The 24,712-nt window shown below is 41.6% G+C and overlaps 1 protein-coding gene across 3 annotated transcripts; it reads right to left on the reverse strand.

The window, feature by feature from the left end:
* Positions 1-1,217: 1,217 nt before the first annotated feature.
* On the reverse strand, positions 1,218-21,435 carry LOC129325528 (Golgi pH regulator). Of its 3 annotated transcripts, XM_054973239.1 has the most exons (14): positions 21,082-21,431; positions 18,333-18,392; positions 17,669-17,772; positions 15,911-16,017; positions 15,686-15,787; positions 14,270-14,390; positions 11,854-11,934; positions 10,841-10,950; positions 9,590-9,678; positions 9,023-9,115; positions 6,257-6,352; positions 4,549-4,638; positions 2,467-2,532; positions 1,218-2,377 (listed from the first exon to the last, which is right to left on the reverse strand). In XM_054973239.1, exons 1-14 carry the CDS (start codon positions 21,121-21,123, stop codon positions 2,171-2,173), a joined length of 1,368 nt encoding a protein of 455 aa, XP_054829214.1. In that variant the 5' UTR covers positions 21,124-21,431; the 3' UTR covers positions 1,218-2,170. The 3 variants fall into 3 exon arrangements, with proteins under 3 accessions (XP_054829214.1, XP_054829215.1, XP_054829216.1); XM_054973240.1 differs by lacking the exon at positions 2,467-2,532 and having other exon boundaries at positions 21,082-21,435; XM_054973241.1 differs by lacking the exons at positions 17,669-17,772; positions 21,082-21,431 and having other exon boundaries at positions 18,333-18,359.
* Between the last annotated feature and the right edge of the window lie 3,277 nt (positions 21,436-24,712).

The raw sequence follows: 24,712 nt of genomic DNA on the forward strand, positions 1-24,712 counted from the left end.
TAGAGAAGAGCAGGCAGTGGATCCTGGTGGGCCCCTCGCCATGGATGCTCCCTGCGGAACAGCAGCATAAGCATGTAGCTCCCACAGCCTGAATATTCCTCATGTCTCCATACGGCCGATTCTGTGTGGTGACATGGAGTGGGGAAGAAGGGGGAGCAGCAGGATTCCAGCTATGGGCATCACCTGCTCAGCAGCAGTGCAAGCAGACAGTATCTATGGGTAGTCCTCGGAGCCTGCTTGCCACTGCTTGCTCACCCTTGAGCAGGCAATGATGTCCATCCTGCCAATTAACAAAGTTTGCCAGTTAACAAAGCTTCTACTGTATTAGTTTTAGCTGACTTACTAGTTGAGCTGCTTCCTATACAAGAGTAATCTGATCAGCTATTTTATTTATGCCTTATCCAGACTAAACTACTACTAGATTGTTTTTTCATCTGCACAGGCTGCCAGTTAATGGGCCTCTGAAATCTCAAAATGACCAGGGACCAGAATTTCTTAAGGTCTGTCAGTTCCCTTGCACATCTATGCTGACATCAAGAACATCTCCAAATGTCCTTTTTTTGTATGTGCCCACTGGTGCTATGATGGGTGGCCAAAGGAAAAAGCCTTTTCAATAGTAGTACACAACACTGGAGGGTCTGCCTGCCCGTCTGTTTACTAACTTTTCTACAGCTGCCTAAAATGGGTCCTTGAGCAGTGGTGGCTTGCGTTTAGGTAATGACTGTTTGTCCTATGACTATTCCTAGCCTGATGAGCGATTTTATTGTTGACATGTTTTATTCTTTTTGACTGTTTTAAGTTCACTGGAAACTGGGGATTTTTTTTGAGGACTGAAGGACAGGATAGAAATGTGTTAAATAAAAAAATCTTTTGTTTCCCTAATTCCTCGCCACCAATGTTCTATAGTAGCAAAATGTCATGCCTCCATCCAAGCACCACTCCTCCCACCTGTATGTCTGTTTACCCAATCTGCACATGTGCTTTACTGTTACTCCTTTTATCTTTCTTTCCTTTTGCTCCTAGTTAGATTGTGAAGGAATGTGAAACTCACAGACTATCCCTGGTGGAAGAGGCTGTGGAAGTCAGTCTCCTACTGAGTCCCACCCCCACTTGTAAAGATTACGCACGATCTCAAAATTTCAAAAAGTATTCTAACTACATTATCAGTCAATGTAATCGGTCTACCATTTCTCTAAGTATCTTCTTAAACTAAGACACAAAAATGCTGTGTGACTGTTGCAAAACAGAGCAGATAGCCTCAAGTGGAATCAGTAATGGTCTAAGAAAGGCTTAGAGGACAGTGGGTGATCCACATAAGAGAACTTCTTGTATATAATACATACAGATGCTTAACATCAAATTCCTAGGAGGTCTCAGTTCTATTCGTAGTCTGGAAGGAAAATAAATAAGATCCAACATAATAGTAAAAAGGCTAGGATGAAACATGACTGAATAGCTCATCCACCACATATTATAGCTTGCATGATACCAGATAATCTACCTGTTTTTAAATTCCCAGGCTAGCAGGAAATCCAAGTTTGAATCCCACCCCTAGTGAGCTGCATTCACCTTGATGGAGCACAAGTTGTGCAGGCCTGCCTTACAAAAACTCAGACACCAATAATTTGAGCATTATTCATTCCTCCTCCCAGCAGTATTCCCAAATCTCTAGGGTTATCAAACATTTATTATGAAACTAAACATTAAAATTATTACAAAACTTGGTTTATTGGGAGGTTTCATTCCAAAATCTCTACTCTCCAAGATTATAACATAAGCCATACAATCCTATGCATAGTTACTCTTGTCTAAACCCACTGATTTCATTGCTCTTTGATTGGAGTAATTCTGCATAGGATTGCTCTATTAGACAGACGTATTGCCAATCATCCTTTTCATTGAAGCTCATCCATCCTCTTTTTCAAGAGCTCTCATCTCAGGTTTCCTTAAGTATTCTTTTTATGAACTATTCCATCTCAAGCATGTCCCAAAACCAGAAAGAAGTACCTTAGGACTCTTGGCTGTTTCTCGCCATTTTCTGCCTGAGCTGAGGCATTTGATGTGAGCCAAAGAGTTGGTTAACAGCCACACAAAGACCTGCCGCAGTATGGCAGCATGGCAAGTGCTTTTTTTTTTTAAATCTATCTGGCACTGGAGAACTATAATGGACTTAGAGTGCCATATGCTTCTCAGGAGCCTGCTTGTGTGCCAGATAGAGAAAGAGGATGCTGGACAGAGCACTGACAAGAAATATAACATCAAACCAGCGATGGTAAAAGTTAAACTGTAATTCCCCTAGAACTTCAGTAATTATAGTGCGATACTCCAGAGGCATGCTCATCCGAATCAGAAGTACCGAAGATACAAAATACATCCCCTGCAGAGAAGATACAGAAACATCAGAAATCCAGCTGCAACAGCAAAACAAGAACAAAACACAGTTCACATATCAGCTAAAACACTCACCATGATCTGTGCCAGTAACAGAACAATGACATTGGAGGACTTGCTGCTTGAGATAGCATAGAAAAACTGCAGAGAAAGACAATCACCCCAAAAAATCATATAGGCTGTGTGTGATCACATTTCTGCATAGGATAAAACAAACATGCACCTGGGGATTTTTAATGATGTTAATAGGACTGAAACAGAAAGTGATCCCTTTGATACCCATCAAAGGCCCCTCACACAACACACTGCCAATGTGACCAGGAACAGTGGAGTTCTTGTAAATAGCAGCAATTTATTTGAAAGGATTCCTAAATTTTTCTAACTGGCAATAGAGTCAGGTTGGCTTGTAACAGAGTTCTCCAGTTACTGATGATCTCCCATAACATAATCCACATTCACCTGGGACCATAGCCATGTTACCTATTTTTGAAAGTTGGTAACAAGACGTTTTGCTCTACCTGAAAGCAGTCCTGACTGTCCTCATACATGCATTCATACAGAGAGACAAGCACAAAGGGACTAAGGAGGTACTGAGATGCACTGCTAATGTACATGCTTTACATGCAAGAAGTCCCTGGGGTTTACTCTTTGGCATCTCCAGCAAAAGGACCTCAGGAAACAGGGGCTGGGAAAGACCTTCTGCTGCTGGAGAGCTATTGCCAATTGGTCTTAGTTTCCTTTCCTTCCAGATTCTTGAATTCATATTTGTTATATTTGCAACCTGGGATGGATGTGACTGTCACTTGTGGAACAACCTGTTTTTGTGCATCAGATATAAGCAATGCAGTACAATGTACATTTGAACATATCTGTATGGCCAAGTTAGCTTCTACCCCATGGAAAGCAATCACAAATGTTGCCTAAAGGACATGAGGAGAAGCAACACTCCCATCTACCATTTGTACCATCACCAGAATGTAACAAAGATCAAAAGCACATTTAAGGCAGAGTCCATCACACTAAGAGATGACATTTAAAAACAGAAAATCTTACTCAGCTATTCTAGTATCAAGAATATAAAATTCCAAGTCAATTTTCAAAGATAGCAGAAATGGATATACTATGTGTTGGAATATAGGTTGCAAGGTCTGACATTCAGTCATTACGGGATTAATGTGTTTACCCAGCATCCTCTCTGTTTGTATTGACCTGGAAGGAAACCTGGCAGGGAGCCAATAGCCTTATCTATTTGAACGCCCGGGAAACTGAGAAACTATTGGTTAATAGGTCAGGTGACTTCCTCTGTAAGGGTCAAGAAGAAGCAGAATCTCCATTATTGCTCACGTGGACTTTGTAAAGATGTAGGAAATCAAGTTCTTTATTTTGTAGGAATCCCATGTGCCTTTTTCCTTTAGAAGTAAATGTTTTCTTAAAAACAAACAAGCATCTGACTCTCTATTGATCATGATCCATTGCAACTCTGAATTTAACTATTTTTAACCCACTTTTCCCCAATACTATGTTGTTATGTTTCTTACAGTGACTGAGGAATTGTAGTACCACTTCTCTGCAACGAGCTATCAGTTACTTATATACCAATGCTAAACATAAAAGCACATTCCAAGATATTGTGGGTGCAACATCACTGTTGAATTATTTCTAAAGGGTCCCACCATAAGTTTAAATTATAATAGGAAAACTAGTAAGAAATAGTTATCTGAATATGTGGAAGAAGAATGTCCCCTAACTCAGGCATTACTATTATTTACACCAGTATCTCTCAAATAAGCAGGCCAAGGGAACTCAATAGCAGAACTACATGTCACAAAAAACATGAGGCTACTGCCTAAAACAGAATCCTTGTTTTGGATTCTCTCCTCCTTTTAATGCGTAATTTGCTTTTCTTTGTGCCCTGGTGTCACCACGGTGAACATTTTCCTGGCTCTACCAAGAACAGCCAATACATACAGCCAAGGCTAGAAGAAACATTCAGCATAAAGGCAACTACACATTATGGAAAGAGAAATGGTAGGGGTGGTAGTTTTCAGTGGCAGACCAGTATATTTTGGTAAAATTCTTATCCAAGAACAGTGTTCTACCTAATTCACACACCACATTTGGCTCAACAAGAGTTTAAGGGACCATAATCCATCTTACCTTTGTGAGTGTTATCAATAAACCCCTGATAGAGGTGACTATAATTATTCCAACAAGGATAAAGGAAATATGCTGGGACCAGAATTTTACCTGCAATAATACAATCAGGAAATAGTCAAGTAAAGAAATTTACAGCAACATCACCAGAGAATATTAATTTGGCAAGCTGTCTGATTTCAGATTATATTTATATATGCACAGAATCTACTACAGAAGTTGATTAAAGAACATTTTCAGTATTCCTACAGATTTTGCCAGCAGCATAAATTCAGTTTTTACTGAGAGACCAAAAATCTAAAAAAAATTGCATGCTCTCTTAATGAACATGGAAACTACTGCCATCTTCTGGAGTAGCAGCAAACTAGAAGCCAATTATTTTAAAAAGAGCTCCTATTGAAATACTAACATTAGGTATTATTTATGAAAAAATATGATTCTGAAATGTACATAAATTCATATATATTCAATTTTAGATGCTTTAATTTTTTTCACATTTTGAAATAATACCCAACTGGCCCTACAGAAGTTGGGAGGGTATAAATGAGAGACAGATTTACAGAAGGCAGATTTACAAGTGGCAGGCAGCTGCAGATAAAAGTTCTGCAATGTATTTCTAATAGCCTATCATGAATGCACACAAAGTACATCTTTTAATTTCCCTTTTGCTACTCAGCCGTCGCTTGAATTTCAGCCAAAGCATGCAAGTATCCAGATTTGCAACTGCTTAATGACTGATTGATGTGAAATAACTTGATGGTATCACTACAGAAATTACTTGTATGGTAAGATCTGAAGAATGATTTTACAAGAGACCAAGGCCTTGCACACAGCCAGTGGGATCTTTTTGTCATTTTTCCATTTCAGCTGACCCTCCTCGTCATATCAAAACTGCATTTAGAGACTCCTCTTAGCATTCAAAGATAAGCTTCCTAGGGCAGTGGAGTTTGCCATTCAGAAAATATATCTAAAGCTTCCTTGGGCTGTACAGTTCTTGAATCCTATCCATGGGTTTAGCAATCACAAGATGCACCAGGAGCTCAACTTGTCAAAGTGCTGAATACTCCTAATAGTAATTAATTACTCACTAGACTCTCACTAGAATGAAACCCATCCAACATAATACTATCTTCTGTTAATACTTGACTTTAGGATAAACTCAGGAGCAGTCGTCCATTCACACAAGGTTGCACCTCCCACCAAAAAGCAATGCTAGAATATTATGAAACTAAAGGGACATTTTCTATCTAAGGTCAGATTTTGAAATACTTTTTATTAGACCTTTAAGCTATCCCTACCCAGGTGGTAAGTATTTGACTTGTTTCAACACAATATCAAGCAATAGTTGGGCTCCATATCAATGAGCCGCTGCTGCCTTCTCCTTCCTTTTCTCTGTGGTTTGCTACAAATCATGGTTTGTCATTACATCTGGACTGGCACTCTATGGTTTGCACTTGCTGGGCAAACAAGAACCGCAAGCAATTATCATGGTTTCAATTTTGGCACAAGCTGTTGTTTACTAGTTCAGATATAAATTGCAAACTACGGTTTGCTTGAAACTGGAAAGGTGGAAGAAGCCTTTGAACCTGAGACTTGTCCTAGGCTCGTTTACATAATATTCACCCATGGCTTGGCCTTACATCAACTTCTGAACACAGCAGAAAGAAAGAAGAAATATTAATGAAAAGTTAAGATTTAAAACAGGTCTCACATCAAACTGGATTCCCAAATAATTTACAGTGATTTCAATTCCTCTTGTGACTGGATCAGTCTTCCCAACTCTGTCAAATACAATATTGATTGTTGCCTGAAGAGGAAAGAGAAATATACTCAAATAGTGCTACTGAAAAACACTTTTACCAGAATTGATGCAGGATATACCCACATCAATCTTTCACAATAAATTATCCACCCTGGCAGAGATTATAAAACATACAGAGGCACACATAATACTGTCTGGTTACCTGGTATAGATATAACACAACAGCCAGCCACTCTCAGGTGAAAAACTATTCCAACAAGGAGAAGTCAAACAGTTTTTTAAAAACTTAACTATATTACGAGAGACGTGGAAGGCTCTCATAGAATCATAGAGTTGGAAGGGGCCATACAGACCATCTAGTCCAACCCCCTGCCCAGTGCAGGATCAGCCTAAAGCATCTCTGACAAGTATTCATCCAGCCTCTTCTTGAAAACTGCCAGTGAAGGGGAGCTCACCACCTCCCAGGGCAGCTGATTCCACTTTTGAACTACTCTGACCGTGAAAAAGTTTTTCCTAATATCCAGCCGGTACCTTTGTGCATGCAGTTTTAGCCCATTGCTTGGGGTCCTACCCTCTGCTGCCAACTGGAACAGCTCTTTGCCCTCCTCCAAATGACAGCCTTTCAAATATTTAAAGAGAGCAATCATGTCCCCCCTCAACCTCCTCTTCTCCAAACTAAACATTCCCAAGGCCCTCAGCCTTTCCTCGTAGGGCTCAGTCTCCAGACCCCTGATCATTCTTGTCACTCTCCTCTGCACCCTCTCGATTTTGGCCACATCCTTTTTGAAGTGAGGCCTCCAGAACTGCACACAATACTCCAGGTGTGGCCTGACCAAGGCAGTATAGAGAGAGGCTATGACCTCTTACAATTTCGATGCTATGGCCCCTTTGATACAACCCAGGATTGAATTAGCTTTTTTTGCCACCGCATCACACTGACTGCTCATATTCAGTTTACAGTCCACTCTTACCCCAAGATCTCTTTCACATATACTACTGCCCAGAAGTGTATCCCCCATCCAGTATTTATTCTTCTCATTTTTGTGGCCCAGATGTAATACTGTGCACTTGTCTTTGTTGAATTGCATCCTATTCACAGCTGCCCACTTCTCCAGAGAATTCAGGTCTTGTTGAATTTTAATTCTATCTTCTTGGGTGTTTCCTACCGCTCCCAATTTGATATCATCAGCAAATTTAATGAGCAGCCCTTCCACTCCTTCATCCAGATCATTGATAAAAATATTGAAAAGTACCGGGCCCAAAACCGAGCCCTGCGGCACCTCACTGGACACCTCTTTCCAATCTGATGAAACGCCGTTGACCACCACTCTTTGAGTGCAGTCCTCCAACCAGTTCCCTATCCACCGAACTGTCCTATAGTCCACTCCACAGTCTTCCAGTTTGCCCATCAGAATGTCATGGGGGACCTTATCAAAAGCTTTACTGAAATCCAGATAAATCACATCAACAGAGTTCCCCCGATCCAGTAAGCTGGTCACTCGATCAAAGAAGGAAACCAGGTTGGTCTGGCAAGATCTGTTAGGAACAAAACCATGCTGACTTGCCCGGATCACTGAGTGGTCTTTCAGATGCTTACCGATTGATCCCTTTAAAATCTGCTCTAATACCTTCCCACCAACAGAAGTCAGACTGACCGGCCTGTAGTTTCCCAGGTCATCCTTCCTCCCTTTCTTAAAGATTGGGATAACATTCACTCTTCTCCAATCTTGTGGCACATCCCCAGTCCTCCAGGAGGCCTTGAAGATGATGGACAGGGGTTCTGCAAGTTCTCTGGAAAGTTCTTTCAGCACTCTTGGGTGCACCCCATCCGGCCCAGGGGATTTGTATTCATCCAGTGCAGCCAGATGCCTCTCCACTACCTCTCTGTCAATGTCAATTAGCCACTCAGGTGTCCTGCCACATTTTCTACTATCTCTAGATGTGCCTGAGTTCTTCAGGGAGAAAACAGAGGCAAAAAAGTCATTAAGCCTGTCTGCTTTTTCTCTGTCCTGCATCAGAGTTTCTCCATCTACTCCCAACAGCGGTCCAATTGCCTCTTTTACCTTGCGTTTGCTTCTCACATATCTGTAGAAGTTTTTCTTATTGTAGCGAGCCCTCCTGGCCAGACCCAGCTCGTACTGAGCTTTGGCCTCTCTGATGGCTGATCTGCAGTACCTAGTAACCCTCATATACTCCTCTTTAGAGGTCTGTCCTTCTCTCCATTTCCTGAACATTTCCTTTTTCTCCCTTAGCTTATTCTGGAGCTCTCTGTGCATCCACATTGGTTTCTTGGAGCCCTTACCATGTTTCCGTCTTGCTGGGATAGTGAGGGCTTGAGCTTGCAAAAAGCTCATGTTTGAGAATGGCCCACCCTTCACTCGCTCCTTTCCCTTCCAGCACACTCCCCCACGGAATGACTCTCATCAAGCCTCTGAGTTCATCGAAGTTGGCCCTAAGAAAATCTAACCTACGAGTCTGGCTATGAACTTCCTTGGCTCCCCACAGCAACTGGAATTCAAGAAGGACATGGTCACTTCCCCCTAAGGTCCCCACCACCTTCATCTCATCTACCAATTCTTCCCTGTTGGTTAATATCAAGTCTAGTATGGCCGAACCCCTTGTAGCTTCCTCCACCTTCCTCCATCTCCTGCTGATGAGAAATCCAACCTTTGCCAGCAAAATAAAAATTAGCATCTGAATAGAACTATTACATACCATAAAAATTTTCCAAACACAATAGATGGAGAAAAAATAGCCCAGGAAGTTGAAATATTTCCCTTGAAATGTTTTGGAGTATTCTATTCTTTCCTGCAATGAGGGAAAGGTTCAGGTTAATGAGACATTCAGATTGCTGGTTTTGAACTAAGAGATGGATTTCCCATCATTAAATAAAACAATGTGCACCTCAGAAAGACCTTTCAAAACAGATGGAGTATGTTGGCTCCTTTACATATGAGAAATGAGAGATACTGCCAGACAACAGTGTAAATAGGAAATAACCCTTTCCCAATAGAAAATTATACTGAGAGTTGCACAAAATCACAGAGAAGGTATGAACTGAGGAAGGCTAATTTACCTTCCACATTTCAAAAAAACCCACTTGTAGTACTCTTAGGTTGCAAGCCTAAGCACACTTCCCTGGGAATAAGCCCCAGTGAATAATATGGGACGCACTTCTGAATAGATATGCTTAACCTTGCTCTCTTATTTACTCGAGAATTTCTTCTGTCTCCACACCTGGCCACCCCTCCTATCTACCCACTGGATATCTTTAACCTGCACCTTGGTAGCATGTAGGTCAGCTGTTTCTAGGAAAAGCTGCCGACTGAGCTCCTCCAGAGCATCTACTTCTTGCTGGATAAGCGTCAGATCTGGCAAACAAAGGATGTTAAGGACATATACAGTACCAGAAAAAATTACTTACGCCAGCTTCCTTTCATTGCTCATCCCATAAGAGATGTATAATGAACCTTTAAAAAATGTCTGCATTAACTATCAGAAGATGATGACAATACAAAAATAAATCGAGACAGTTCCTGAAATTATTTCACTTTGCAGCAGCTCTCTACTGCACTCTCTACAGGGTTAGGGTTAAGTCCTGGCACACAGCCAGCAGCAGCATACCAGACCATTTTGTTTGACACCTGGGACCAGATCTCTGTCCAAGCAACTGAGGCACGGGCAGCACTGCAGAAGAAGGCAACAGGCATGGCTTACGCCCATCATTACCTCTCAAAGCTGCACAACCACCAGTGCGTTCAAAGTGAATCCCAGAGATGCTGACAGCTTACCTTGCTCCAAGCATGTCTGGCCAAGTGCAACCCTTACCTCCCACTGAGAAGGCTGCTGTTTTAAATGCCCTTTAAACTGAAGAAGAGTGCTGTATAGTCTGACCAGAGTGGTCTCTAACCAAGGTATAAAGCAGAATCAAGCCTATACCAGCTGCACATTGAATGTGATTTATTTTTATTTACAAAACTTATCCCCCACCTTTCTGCCCTCGTCAGGGCCACCATGACTGGTAGGTTCCAATCTATCCCATCTGCCAATACTAACAGCTCAACTCCATACAGTGACAAAATCTCAAACCTATCCAAAATATTTAATATGCAAGTAACAACATAAAAACCAACTATAATGTAAAGAACGCTAAAGTGCCATAGATACTTGGTACTTTCCCCACATTTCTACCACAGCAGAATAGACTGTCTGCTTAACAGAAAAGCCATCAATGCAGGTTATGTTGAGGCAAGACCAACTTCATGCTTCCCATCTTCACCCATATTAATCTGTTGGAATTATTCTTTCATGAAAAAGTATACAAGGAATCCCATTAGACCGAGTCACAGAGTTTACCGTTTGCAGGTTTGAGTTACCATCTCCACTGGAGATGAATCTTGATAACTGAAGGTAATGGGTTATGCAGAATCTGTCATTCGTACAAGTAATAAATGGATTTCTCAGTTTCCCCCCCCTTCTGTATTCCTTTCACTCAAGCCTCCATTCTGAACGTAGCCCGGAAATAAAGGATACTTTCGCTGCCTGGAGAAGATGTGGTAACACTTTTTATCATGCCCCAGAAACCAGTGGGCTTGTTGTGCACTTCCCCCCTCTGGAACATGTTTCTGTGAACCATGGCTATCCTGATTGAGTAGAAAAGTCAAGTTGTTTTTAAAAAGAGAAATGCAAACTAAAGCCAAAACAAAATTTAACACAATTTGTTTTCCATGCCATTTGATGACTGTCTACGGGCTGCCCCAATTAGGAACTAATTAAAGAACAGTGTATGTTTTTTGTAACTATCATGACACTAAATTCTCTCAACCCGTCTCCCAAATTTGCCATTTTTCTTACTATGGAAAAAAGAAAATACGTGGGTTGTTTTTTTGCAGGATTCTAATGTTAAGTGGATTACCAAGTAGATTGTTTAAACTACATTATGATTCTATTTATTGTTTCATATCAAACTTCTTAAAATAATGGCTCTAAGAGAATATAGATTCTAACTTTTGCAAGACCAGAAGGATTTATCTTTCTGTTTCAGTTCTAACAAAAATTCAACTCATAAATTCTTCCTTGCATGTATAATCAGTGTTACTCATATAGCCACTAATTCTGCCCAGGAAATTTAAACTCAGGGTGCACACATGAAGCAGGAGCTAACTGGAGTCCTCCTTAAACTGTCTCCTTTCATGCCGCAAGCTCAGTGCAGGAATAAAAGGATTTGAAATGGGGGGAAATGGTTTATCTTCTTATATTTAAAGTATAAACCAAGAGCAAATGAACTTAATGTTGAGCTATAGTAAGTTTAAAGAACCCCCTTTCCCTCTAAAATTGTAAAGTGAAACTAAGATTTTTAATAAAATATTATTACTACGAGCTGTTCTAAATTTACTGGCTCCTGCATTAATTCAGCAAACTAATTTCTTTAATCTAGTTCATCAGTTCTGCCTTTTTGGAAAATATCTGATTCTCTAAACAAGCGATACAATTTGTCCATCAACATGTTTCTATCTAATGAAAGATGCTTGATGTGTTTCTCTCACCTTTTCTTCTTGCTGATGATCATATCCATGGTCTGGAGGAGACGACGCTCCAGAGCTAAAATATCTGCATCTGTCACATTCCTGCAACACACACACACACACACACACACACACACACACAAACAAACTATTAGTGCAATTCTATGTGTGTGTGGGGGGGGGAATGCTTAGGAAGCCAACGAGCCCCCATGATGGCGTTTTAGCCCACTATGCCAGTGTAAACCCCACTTACACTCACAGTTCACTGTGGCAACGCTGTGCCTGGGTTCCCTGCCTGCACCCAGACACTGCAGCTGGGCACAGGTTGATCTGCAGCGTAAATCCTTGCACCAGTGTGCCAGGGGGCAGGGCAGGAGTTAGTCGTCTCCCTGTAGCATTGAAAAGTTACGCCACAAAAAATGGTGGCATAGCCCATAGGCGCTCTTTGTAAGGGAAAAGTCCTCCCCACACACACATACTCAGCCCCACTAGGCCCACAAGCAGCCTAGTGGAGCACAGGATGCCAACTACCGCAGCAACCACATCCCTATGGCAGCCATGCCCCTCCCCGGCAACCAATCAATTCTGCGCCCACCCTACATAACCTCTGGTCGGGGTGCCCATGAACCCAGGTAAGTAGGAAGTGGAACACAGCTGGAGGCTCTGCCTGACAGCCTTCTGCCGTGGGGACTTAGAGCACGAGGCAGGAGAGAGTGCACATGTGAGTGGGGTAACACTGCGCAAAAATCAGGGTGTAACTTGCACTCACACACAGGAGGAAAGCTAAGTCCAGAATGTCTAAATAACTACCACCCAAATTCCTTTACAGGTTACCCATCTCCTGAGTCCTGGCTCAGGAAGGGATGAGGGCACACATCAAGTAAAAAGGAGCTGGGGAAATGGCTGCCCTGGGTTGCTCATTCACACTGACCTCCCCTCTCCCCTCACCTGCACTCCCCCAAACACTGACCTCTGTGGTTGAGGCTCGGCAGTGGAGGGGGCGGCCCCTGCCCATAAGCGAACACTGCCCATGCCTGCCAAAGAGGCAGTTGCCCAGGGAGCCACGTTTGAAATAACTGTTTCAGAGGAGGGGCTTCTGGCAGCCCATGCCAGGGCTTCGTTCAGACTTCCTTGACCAGGCTCCCCCCTCGGGCAGAGGAGAGAATGCGGCCACAGGTTAGGACGAATGGGTGCTTGCTCTCATAACTCCCCTGCAATGGTGGGCGTGCAACCCCTTGACTGTCTCCCCCACAGGATCAGAGCTCCAAAGAGCTACAGCAGCAGTAGAACATCCAGATGCAAACAAAGAGCACTTTCTCACCAGAGGGGCATCCATTATCTGGTTGCCAGTAGCACCTATGACGATGAAGCCACCACTGCCGCCCCTGGCCATGGACAGTCTCCCAGGATGTGAAAGACTTAACTGTGGCTTGTGCGAGGCCAGGTCCCTCACCACACATGTCTCTGTTTCCCTTTCAGGGACATGTCAGGGAAGCTGAGAACTGGAGCATGGCTGTTCCAATCCCCAGTAATCCTTCTCAACTGCCATTTGAGCCCAGCATCAGGAGCAGTTCCCAGCCAGCCCACAAGACAACCCTGCTCCTGAGAAAGCAGCATGAAGAATGGCTCTCCCGGTTCCAACTGATGCACTAACAGGCAAGAAAAGTTGGTAACATACGTCCAGTCATCCCACTTCACTTTTGGCAGTTCAATAAAGTCTGTATCGAACAACTCTCTCCCTGTCTGTTTGCCTGCCTGTGTATGACTGTAGCTCCCTTAGGAGCTACAGGACATAGGGCTGTGCTTTCATGCATCCCAGGGGATGGTCTCTGGCTCTGAGCTGGTAAGAATGGGGTAGCCCTGAACAGGTTCCAGCCCCACTCAGCTTCCCTCTCCCGCTTCTGCCTCAAATTCACTACAGGCAGCAGGGTGGGACTTGAAGTGTTGCCTGTGTATATCTGGCGGGGGCACCACAGAGGACTTTCATTCTCCGACAGCACTTCTGGCATCTGATAAGCCAGGCAGAAGCCCACTGAATGCAGGGGGCAAGGTTGATGCTGGGATGTGGGAGGGGATGTGGAGCGACAACCCAGGATGTTTGGGGCTCCTGCCCCACAATGCCAGACCACTCTCCCTTTTGCTGTTTGCGGAGGTAGGGAATATTGCTCTGGGAATGAGATGACAGCACCCATAGCAGTTTCTCTGGTCCTGGGAGCCATCATTCCACTCTGGGGGCCATCATCCCAGCACAAGAGCATGACTCGCAAGGTCCACCCCACATTTTCTTTACATCTTTTTGATGCGGAAATGTATTTCAATGGACCCTCTGGAACAGAAGTGTTTTCTGCCAATGGAAACCATGGCGAGGATCCATCCCAATATTTTCTTCTTCAAAGAATAAGAATACATACAAAAAAAATTAGAAAACCCCATTTACCTGAGAAAGTAAGACATATAAGTATACGGGCAATTGACAGCACCGAATCCAGAAAGCAGAGCCATGAGGGTCACCCCGATTACTCCCACTCGGCTTATGAGCTGTTCTATAGACAGAATTCCTGACATAAAAGAAAATAGAACCAGATTAATTTCAAGATTGCGTTCCTGAAAACAGTCACTATGGCAACATTTGCACACACAATTTTTATTTTCAAACTCCCACTTTAATTGTAGTTATTTAACAACTGTAAATATGGTTCTACTGAAGATGTTCCTTCTTACAATACTTCTTGCTGAAAAGGTATTATGCCATCTCATAATTTCTGCAATGAGTAAAGAAATATGCAACAGGAATACTCAACTTTTGAAGGATACTGTGTCCAAGTTATTCTTCAAATACTGTTTGAGGGGCACCAGTGGTGCCACGTAATTGGGGGGGGGGGGGAGAGGTTCCTCAAGAGTCCATAACAAAAAAATAATAAAGCTCTAAAGTGCTAAACTTTGCAATGAAACTTCAAACATTTGCACTATAAAAGTTGCCATTTAGAACAATGACCATGCATAGACTGTTAACTCAGCTTCCCATATCCTGGTTGTAATACAAAAATCTGTTCCTTTACTGACAAATACCTCCGTGAAATTTAGCATGTACAAACCCAATGCCTCCTACGCACTACCTAGCAATGGTTTCCCTTTATCGCAGGTAGAAAATGAAGAAACTCAAACTTAATTATAAAGCCTTACAGGCACTGAACTATATGGCAATCACAATGTAAGTTATGGAATAGGAGGGGGCCATAAGAGAACCAGAATGCCAGTTTCACAATATAACAAAGTTTAAGTATCACTGCTCAAGCCATCTAGGTTAAGAAAAACAGAAATATTTACCCTAAGTCATAAATGGTAAGTGAATTTTTTTCTATCCATGGTGTTCTCTCAATGTCAGATTTAACCCACAGTGAACTCCACAGCAGAGAAAAAGCAAGAGCTGGTGCAGTTGCATCTCCCTTTCTTGTACTCACCATGGCTAAACTAGGAAACTGCTCAGTCTGTGTTGGTATTGACTTGCCACCCTTGCAAACAAGCTTGAGATGACCAGCATTACACTTTCAGAGTGCTGATAAAAAGTTTAGTAACATACAAAAGTACCACGTAGATGGCAGATTTCCTTAAGGGCATTTGACCTATTATGTGCTTACCACTCCCATGAAAGAAACTCTTCATTGATGTTGAGGTCCCAGCTTCTTACTGAAGTGACATTGCACACACAGTACCTCATCCCCAATCTCACATATCAAAAGTAAGTGGAAGGACATGTTCCTTAGCTTGCTTCAGAAAGTTAGCAATCATCAGACAATGATGGACAAAAACTGTCTTATCAAGACAAAGATGAAAAAATGCATCTAAAACTCACCATGTTTTGGACTGAGGATAGGAAATGGGTCTCCCAGTTTCCAGAAGAAATACATAAATGTTAACCAAACAACACAGGCAAAAAGTAGTCTATGTCTGTGCACTATTAAAAACAAAAAGAGGAAAGAAAATCAGGGGCATTAAGTACACCATCTTTAAGGGCTTGAATGGTGAATCAAACAACGTGTGTTACAAATTTTTAGCAAGGTAACTTGTGCCTACTTACACAGTCGAATGTTGCTCACAACAAAGTAGCCAATGTAAAAGGGCACCATGAAAACTAGCACAAGCAGAATCACGCATAGGTTCAATTTCCAGTGAAAATACCGGGAGCTGAAAACAACAGAAGGATTGCTCCACATCATTTCATATTCTGCTTACTTAACATACCATCTTCTCCTTTTCAGACAGTATTGCCTGCACAAAATCAGCTTGTAGAGTACCATATAATGCAATTCAACCAATACCAAGAATGTGCTCAGGATCCTTCTTACCAGCCATTCTATGCCAAGTCATCAGTAACAGATACTTCAGAAGGTACGCTGGACCTCTCTCTCACAAATATTAGAAACTGCAGCAAGCTATTTGGTCTCAGATCAGACATACAATTATGAAAGCAAATCTAAGCAGGTCTATTCAGAATCAAGCTCCACTGTATTCAACAGGGCTTACTCCTAAGAAAGTTCTCTTAGGATTGCCGCCTACATTTATTTCCACTACTGAAAATGCAGATATTGGTACATTTTTGTTGCTATTCAAAGATGTCCTTCTAAAAATTAGGTTTTTGTTTTTACAGATAAATAATGAAAGTGTAACAAGGTTTTCTTCAACTCATTCCAAGAGGAGGTAGAGCCAGTTTGGTGTAGTGGTTAAGAGCAGTGGGACTCTAATCTGGAGAACCGGGTTTGATTCCCCACTCCTCCACTTGTAGCCAGCTAGGTGACCTTGGGTCAGTCACAGCTCTCTCGGAGCTCTCTCTGTCCCACCCACCTCACAGGGTGATTGTTGTGGGGATAATAACATACGTTGTAAACTTTTCTGTGGGCATTAAGTTGCTCTGAAGGGCGGTATATAAATCAAATGTTGTCGTTGTTTGATAAAGACATTCTACAGAATTACTATCTTATTATATTGGACAAATGGGACTACCTCAGACTCTGGTATTATGTAAGTGAAGTTACATGAATTTGGGGACCAATATATATTTTTGGTATCAGCTAGATATTTACCACTTGGAAATGACAGGAGCAGAAAGATCTGGAAATCTCTGTAGTTTTACATTATGTGTGTGTGTTATGTGCAGTCAAGTCACCTCTGACCTATGGTGACCCTATGAATGAAAGACCTCCAAAACTTCCTATCATTAACAGACTTACTCAGATTTTGCAAATTGGAGGATGTCGCTTCTTTTAGTGAGCCAAGCCATCTCAATTTAGGTCTTCCTCTTTTCCTACTGCCTTCCACTTTTCCTAGCATTATTGACTTTTCCAGAGAATCTTGTCTTCTCATAATGTGAACAAAGTACAATAGCCTCAGTTTTGTCATTTTAACTTCTAGGGAGAACTCAGGCTTGATTTGATCTAGTACCTGCTTATTTGTCTTTTTGGCTGTCCATGGTATCCTCAGAACTCTCCTCCAGCACCACATTTCAAACGATTCAATTTTCTTCCTGTCAGCTTTCTTCACTTTCATATCAATACATCAATACATTGAGTAATAATTTCTCAGTACTGACAATATCTTTTTAATTATCATTATATTCATTGTAGTTTTCTTGAAGCAATTTGTAAAGTATCCTAGCAAGCTTTGTAATTAACATTGCATAAAAACTACCCAATGCTATTTTTACACGAGCCAATACCCTCTTACATTTAAATAACAAATACTATTCTTTCATACAACTGGATTGGAAAGAAAAGTAAAAATCTCAAACTACAGCCAGACCAATGGATGATTCCACTGTATCAGTAGCTGTAACACTTACCTGCTGTTTAGGACACCTAAAATTTCAAAAATGATGAGTTCAAACATAGTGCAGGAAAAAGCAAATGTGACAGAGAAGACAACCTGCACAACATACTGTCGCACCTGTAAAGAAGCAGAGGAGGTTTGGGAAGCACTTCTATAAACAGAGTGTTCAACATTCATATCTAAAATGCAGGAATAAATTAGTGTGAGTTTAAACACAATGTTAAATATTGTTTAAACACAATATTCTAGTTGAATATTCAAATCTTGCTCAAATGCAGTCTACATTATTTTTTATTTATTCTTCACTTAGTTTGCCTTTCTCACTGAATTAACCTAAGAATTGTTTAGCTTATTAATACAGTTCTTTTATCTGATATTAGACTAAGTTACATACACCAAAATCCAGAAGTCCTTTTTTAAATGTAGGAAAACTAGTTCCACACTGCCTTTTTTGACAAGTGTCAGACACAACACACAATAAAGAATCTTAGAGCCGTGTCCTCTGTGTGCCTGCATATGAATAAATACCACTAAATTCAATGACACCCAAGCTACCATGGCTTGGAACGCAGCCTTAAGGAGTTGTAGTATTAACTTGTTTTATATAATTCAAACCAACAAGTTCTCTGTTGTACTGTAATGAAGTTATAGTTGGGATCCAGTGGGCTGATCCTTACCTCATAGTCTTTAAAAAGCTGGCGCATGAAGAACAGCCATCCAAATCCAAAGAACAGCAACTGTAGATAAAGAAAATGGCAGATAATATATCTTATTTATTTAAATAATTGCAACATAGTTTGTGAAACTCTGAAGTTTCACAACTTCTCAGCAGTAATATACTATGTACAATCAAGATAAGGTAGAGGGTTTTTAAAAAATATTTTCAGCATAAGCTAGACAAGATGTTTCTCATCATAGTACTCAGTAGTGTGAAGTTTTTCCCTCTTAAAATATGAAGCTATGTCAGAAAATATATTGCAGCAAGCCTACACCTTCTTATTTATTTGTTAAAATATTTATATTGTACCTTTCCCAATGGCTCAGGGTAGCTTACAAAACTCAAAATATAAACAAACTCCCAAATAACCTCCCTCCTCAAGCTAAGAAATGTGTCCCTGTTACGTTCCCTGTTAAGAGAATTGTTACATGCTGTTGCTTCTCTGTTATATGAACAAGCAACCCAGCTTGGTATTTCAAAACTGAGGACTAGCAACACTACTCATGTGGACTGGCTGCTGGGAGGGAGGGAGTGGTAGGTTACCACCTTATCTCATCTCCTATCTTCCTGTCTATAATATTTGCATCCCATCTTTTCTCCATGGCATTCCTTGTTTGAAGACATGGGATTTACCACCATTGTATTTTCACAACAACTGAGTGAGATCGATTAGGCCGACAGAACACAGTCACCCAGAGTGCTTGATGTCCAAGCAGGAACTTCAGCTCAGGCTTCCCCAGTCCAAGTCCAATGCTCTACCCACCACACTACATTGGCACTCACATTCCCTCCCCAAAGCTGCTTGTTTGGCACCATCTAACATTTCCTCTCTTTGCAATTTCCCTAGGACATGGATCCCATCTTTCTAGTAAGCCAGCCCTTAAATATTATGAACACTGTTTTGCATGGTGTTATCAGTTTACTAGCTCGAAATGTAAACACACAAATATTTCAAAATGGTCATTTTAGTGTCATGATCCACTAGAAGATCTGAGAATACCAAGGATAACCAATATTTTCATTTCTACAGAGATGCATACTCTTTGAGGCAACATATTGTCTTTAGAATGGGAAGCACGTATCACACTGGGGAGCATACAACTCACTGGGGTGAGAGTCCTTAGGAATATACTGGCTTCGATTTCCTACATATGTTTTCCAGACATAGATTATACCACAAACAAACAGGCTGTTCATGGAAGACTCATGGCTGAATGTATCAATACTTATATGACATTCTTTAAAAAATGAGATTATAGTACAAATAAACAGGGGAAGGAAACATCTTTTATTTATTTACCTTATACTCTGCCATTCTCCCCAATGGGGACCCACAGCTTATTTTGTGGGTCTCCTCTCCTCCATTTTATCTTCATGACAACTCTATCAGGTAGGTTAGGTTGAAATATTGTGACTTGGCCCATGGTCATCCAGCAAGCTTTTATGGCAGAGTAGGGATTTGAACTTGGGTCTCCCAGATCACAGTATGCCACTAGCACCAGACAAGTAAGGACCAGGGCTTCTTATCACTTAGATCTGTAACGTGCAAAATACTTTACAATACATTGTCTCAGTGGCCCTTGCAATGACCATCTAGAGGGTTTTAAGAGGATGTTTTTGTAAACCAAGGACACTGTTCAAGTCAAGAATGTGTCACTTGTGCATACCATTAAATATGAAATAAGAAATAAAAGATGGCAAACTTTCTACTGAATGAACATCTTAGGCCATTTCAATGAGAGGTGCTTAAAACTGGTTTTTGCATCTTCCAGGATGACCATTCTAAAAGCAGTACAATAATGTAGACAATAATGTACATTTAAGTTTGATGTTAACAACAGTATTTATGATGTTAGAAGCACAACAGCAATTGGGCCGCACAATCCTATGCTTATTCCAAAGAAAGCACCACTGATTTCAATACCTGCTTCTTAGTAAATGTGCAACTTGAGTCTTAAAAATGAAAATAACCCTTGCCTAGCTAAGGTATACAATGTTAGCACCACTTGTGAAGATTGCCTTTCTTCTCCCCTTCTCTATTTTATAAACTTGGAACACTGAGCTATGAGCTCGTGTTTGGGACTGTTTCCCCATTCCCCCCAAGGAGGAGCTTGATTATTATGCAATGGGAAGAGGATACGGAGCATCAGAAATGCGACTCCTAGGCCTGATCATGCAAGAGAATGAGATGGCAAAATGGACTGCATCACTTCCAAATCCAGGGAGAGGATCACATTCCAGAATGGTCCCCCAAAGTTTGAAAACTTGTAAAAAGAAGAAAGGCACAGTAAGGAAGGTGAGAGGGCGTTGCATTTGTGTCCTGCTGCACTAGCGTTCTACTTGCTTAGTGTTTTATGCGAAGAGACGTTCAAGACCGCAATCCATCACCTCCAGCCTGAGGCGACAGTCTCTTCTATTTTATATTCTGGCATGACTACAGACAGCCGTGCTAGCCCTTTACAGGAAAATAAAGCAGGGGTCCAGAGGCTCCTTCAGGGCGGGGGAGGGGGAGAATGGCGAGAGAACGTTTGCTTCAGCCTAAGCGGACTGCCACCTGGGCTTCCGCCTTACTCCCCACACCGCGCGTCCACATTCCACCTCCTGAGGGGACAGGAACTGCACCGCCCTCTCGTTCTATGACGTAGGAGGCGACTATCTCCCATCATCCCCCGCGCGCAGGAGGGGGGACGAAGGAGGAGCCTCCGTACCTGAGAAACGACCATGATGCTGGAATCGATCAAGAAGCTCATGGCGAGCGAGGAGGTCCCCCTCCCGCCTGGGGCACGGGGGAGAGACGCTTTTCCTCTTTCCGCTCGCCGCCAACGCCGCTTCCCCCGCTGCAGCGTCAAGCGAGGTTGCCGGCTGTCATCCAGGACGGCTCGGCCCCGCCTCCCTGTCGCTGCCTCATTGCCGCCGTAGTGCGGCTGGGATGTTGAGACGCACTCCCGAGAGGAGGCGGGGCTGTGGAGGGCGCTTGGAGGCAGCGGAAGATAGAGGCGGGAGAGAACTAGCGTGATATAGGGCTAAGACTTCCGTTGGCGGCGCGCTAGGCCTCCGCATCTTTATGGTGAAAATACGAGGAGAAACGTCCGTTTTAGACCGGAAGTATCCGAAAAGAATGAGGTTGATGTATATGACGCCTTTTTATCTTTATATCTCTATACCTATATCTCTCTATATGTATATATTTATACATATGTGCGTCCGCGAGCGGGCGGAAAGCGCCGTAGGGATATCTAGCACAGATCGGTTTGATTGGGAGCGCTAGAAAGTGCCCCGCAGTGTTAGGAGAGCTTGAATTCTTTTATATTCCGTTCCGCGGAAAGAGTGTTTTGCAAGGCCAGAGTAATGGTATCGCACGCGATACATGTTCAGGGTATTTTGTTTGTTTGTTTTTGGGGAAAGGGAGGCTTCAGTGTGCATGCTGCTGAGCAAATTGAGCGCAAACGTGACGGTAGTGAGTGTCATCTGCGTTGTAGCATATAACATCTCTAGATCTTGCAATGCTGGAACATCTGGCCTGTTATAATGAACCTCCTTTGCTCTGCTTTTCTTTTTTGTACCCATGTATATGTATATGCTGACTATATGTAACACTTTCTAAAACAGGACTCAGCCTCAGGCTCATGAAAACTTATGCTACACAGGAAAGTTGTTATTATTTAAGATACTGTAAGATAATTTACTGCAGTTGGCTAATTTGATTCCCCCACAGGAATTCTTTTGGAAGCAAACCTTTCTCAGATGCTTTGAATCTGAGTCTGTCTGATCCATTTGTGTGCATGTATAAAGCAAATGGCATATATAAAGCAAATTACACTTGCAGATATCCTAGAAGAAGAAGAAGAAAGGAAGCATGTCATAATACCTACGGCTGGGGCAGTCCACAAAGATATCCACTCCTTAGGCTAAACTTTACCAGATAGTCCTTCCCAAACAGCCCAAATATGACAGCCACCACGCTGTGGTGCCCATGCTTTTAAACTGGCTCGCTCTCTGTAGTGGTTGATAATAATAATAAAAGGACTTCTAATCCACACTATCGCTGGTATTTATCATGTTTAATTCAGCACTTACTTTTTAGCTTGGTTATCTTTGTTAATAAACAAAATAATATTTGTCTATCATAAATGGTTGTGGTGAGGATGAATTAGGTTGGCATTCTACAAATTAGTACCTTGATCACAAAATTGTGTATTGATATTGTGGGAACACTTATCTACATTATAGCTGGATATGCCAGCCTGCAGTTCCAAAACCCCCAGAGGACTGGTTCACTTTTACTGGTTTCACATTTGCGCTTTGCCATTACACAGATGAAAGATAAATCATAATTAGAAAACAAGCTCCAGGAACACAGCCAGATAGAAGGCCTTTAAAATTAGATAAGTTTTCAGTCTTCTCCAAATTCTTCCGTTTCTAATTCCCTGAAAACTGAGGATAACATATTTTTTTTGTAGAACATATATTATCAGTCATAATATATTAAAACCACATTAAATGTTATTAAATATCTGGATTGTCATCTGTTTCTGAAGGTAAAATAATCATTCATGAAATGTTTGTTTCTATACTAATAAGAGTTTCTTGTTTACTGAACAGCAAATTCTACACCCATATCGCCAGCAAACACCTCAGATTTACATCATTCCTCAAAGAAATATTCTATAAGAGAGGAGAAGGTAAAATGTTTCTGTTTGTATACAGTACCATGGTATGCATGGGACTTATGCATACATTAGGGCTAGGGTCCAGAAAAAGCAGTTGAAAAGAAATGACTATAAAAGCAAAACCAGCAACTGCATTTGCAAAGTCTATATCATTCCATATACTGAAAGTCACATGTAATGTGTTACATGTTACATTCTAGATCTCATTTTTTAAATCACATGGTAAATATGTGGGCATTTTCCCTTGAACCCCATTTTAGGTTCTTAAATGAAACCTATGACCATCAAAATAGAGCAGAATTTTGCCACGTGAAGATAAAATGCTTCACGATTAGACTGGCCTTGCCTGTTTTCATGATGTTCTGGTTTTCTCTCCTCATTGGTGGTTGTAATTATAATTCTGCCATAGAAAATAAAAATGCCATCAATGAACAAAAAAATAAATAGGAAGTGTTTGTATGTGAGAGAGAAAATGAGTTCATGCTATGTTAGCAAAGCCAGCGTCTCTTATTCTTAGTGAATTGATTGGCCACACTAAGTGAACCTTTTGTGTGTGTGTGTGTTGACCTGCACCATAAGATGGTGTACATCATTGATAGCCAGCCTTTTGAGCTTGACTGCTTTAAAAAACCACAATGTCTTATCTGTGAAGGTATTGGCATACTCGGGCGGGGGGGGGCAGCATAGAAAAGAATTGTACTTGGCCACACCCACTCGGAATAAGATGAACTCCAGTGGCAGTGCCAGCAGCTCAGGGATTTATTCGGTCCCTTGGGCAGAGACCTGACCCTGTCTACTGAGCAAAATGCTCTGGCACTCAGCACTTGTGTTTCCCATCCCCTCTCCCTGTGTAATATTCATGACTATATTGTATGTTGGTTTCAGTGGGATTAAATGATTGGTTTGTAAAATTGCTTGCTTAAGTTATCTGTTTACTTCTTTCTGGAAAACAGTAACTGGGCCCACTATTGATTCTTGCAATCAAGTCCATTCTCTAACCTAGTTGAAGTCAAATCACTGATTTGTGCATCTCTTTTTATCAAGCAAAGAAGATAATTTATTTGCATAACTCGGTCATGATGCTGAACAGCATGAACAGCAAAACTCTTACTGTTCTGGCATCAAATATCATGGCTTGTTTTTAATCCAAAATTGCATTTTTCATTCATTGTTCTACTAATGCAGAGTTTGGAATCTTTTATAGATCTATAGAATCACTTTCAGCCAGTGAGACTCACTGATTATAGCAATATAAGCGAGTACATGTGTGGCCAGAAGGTAGAGCATTGAAACATTTCCTGGAAAACTTACAGTGAAATCTTAAACAGAGTTACTCCAATCTAAGCCCAGAGTTACTCACTAGATGGCAAACCAGTTTCTCATACAGACATCCTATGCAGAGTTAGACACTTCTAAATCCAATGAAGGGTGTAACTCTGCTTAGGATGGCACTACCCATCTCAGTTCCCCTTCTGTGAAAAGTGTAATAGTGATCTATTTCATGGAAGTGTTAGAGGGATGCATGAAATAAAGACTATAAAGCAATTTGAGCATTAAAACACTATGAAAGTGTCCCACAATACATCCTAAATGGCTTCAGTCCACACCGGTTTCACTTATTGCAAACAACAAAGCGCTCATTTTAATTCACTATCAGTTATTCTATAAT

The sequence above is a fragment of the Eublepharis macularius genome, chromosome 3, assembly GCF_028583425.1.
Source record: "Eublepharis macularius isolate TG4126 chromosome 3, MPM_Emac_v1.0, whole genome shotgun sequence".
NCBI lineage: Eukaryota > Metazoa > Chordata > Lepidosauria > Squamata > Eublepharidae > Eublepharis > Eublepharis macularius.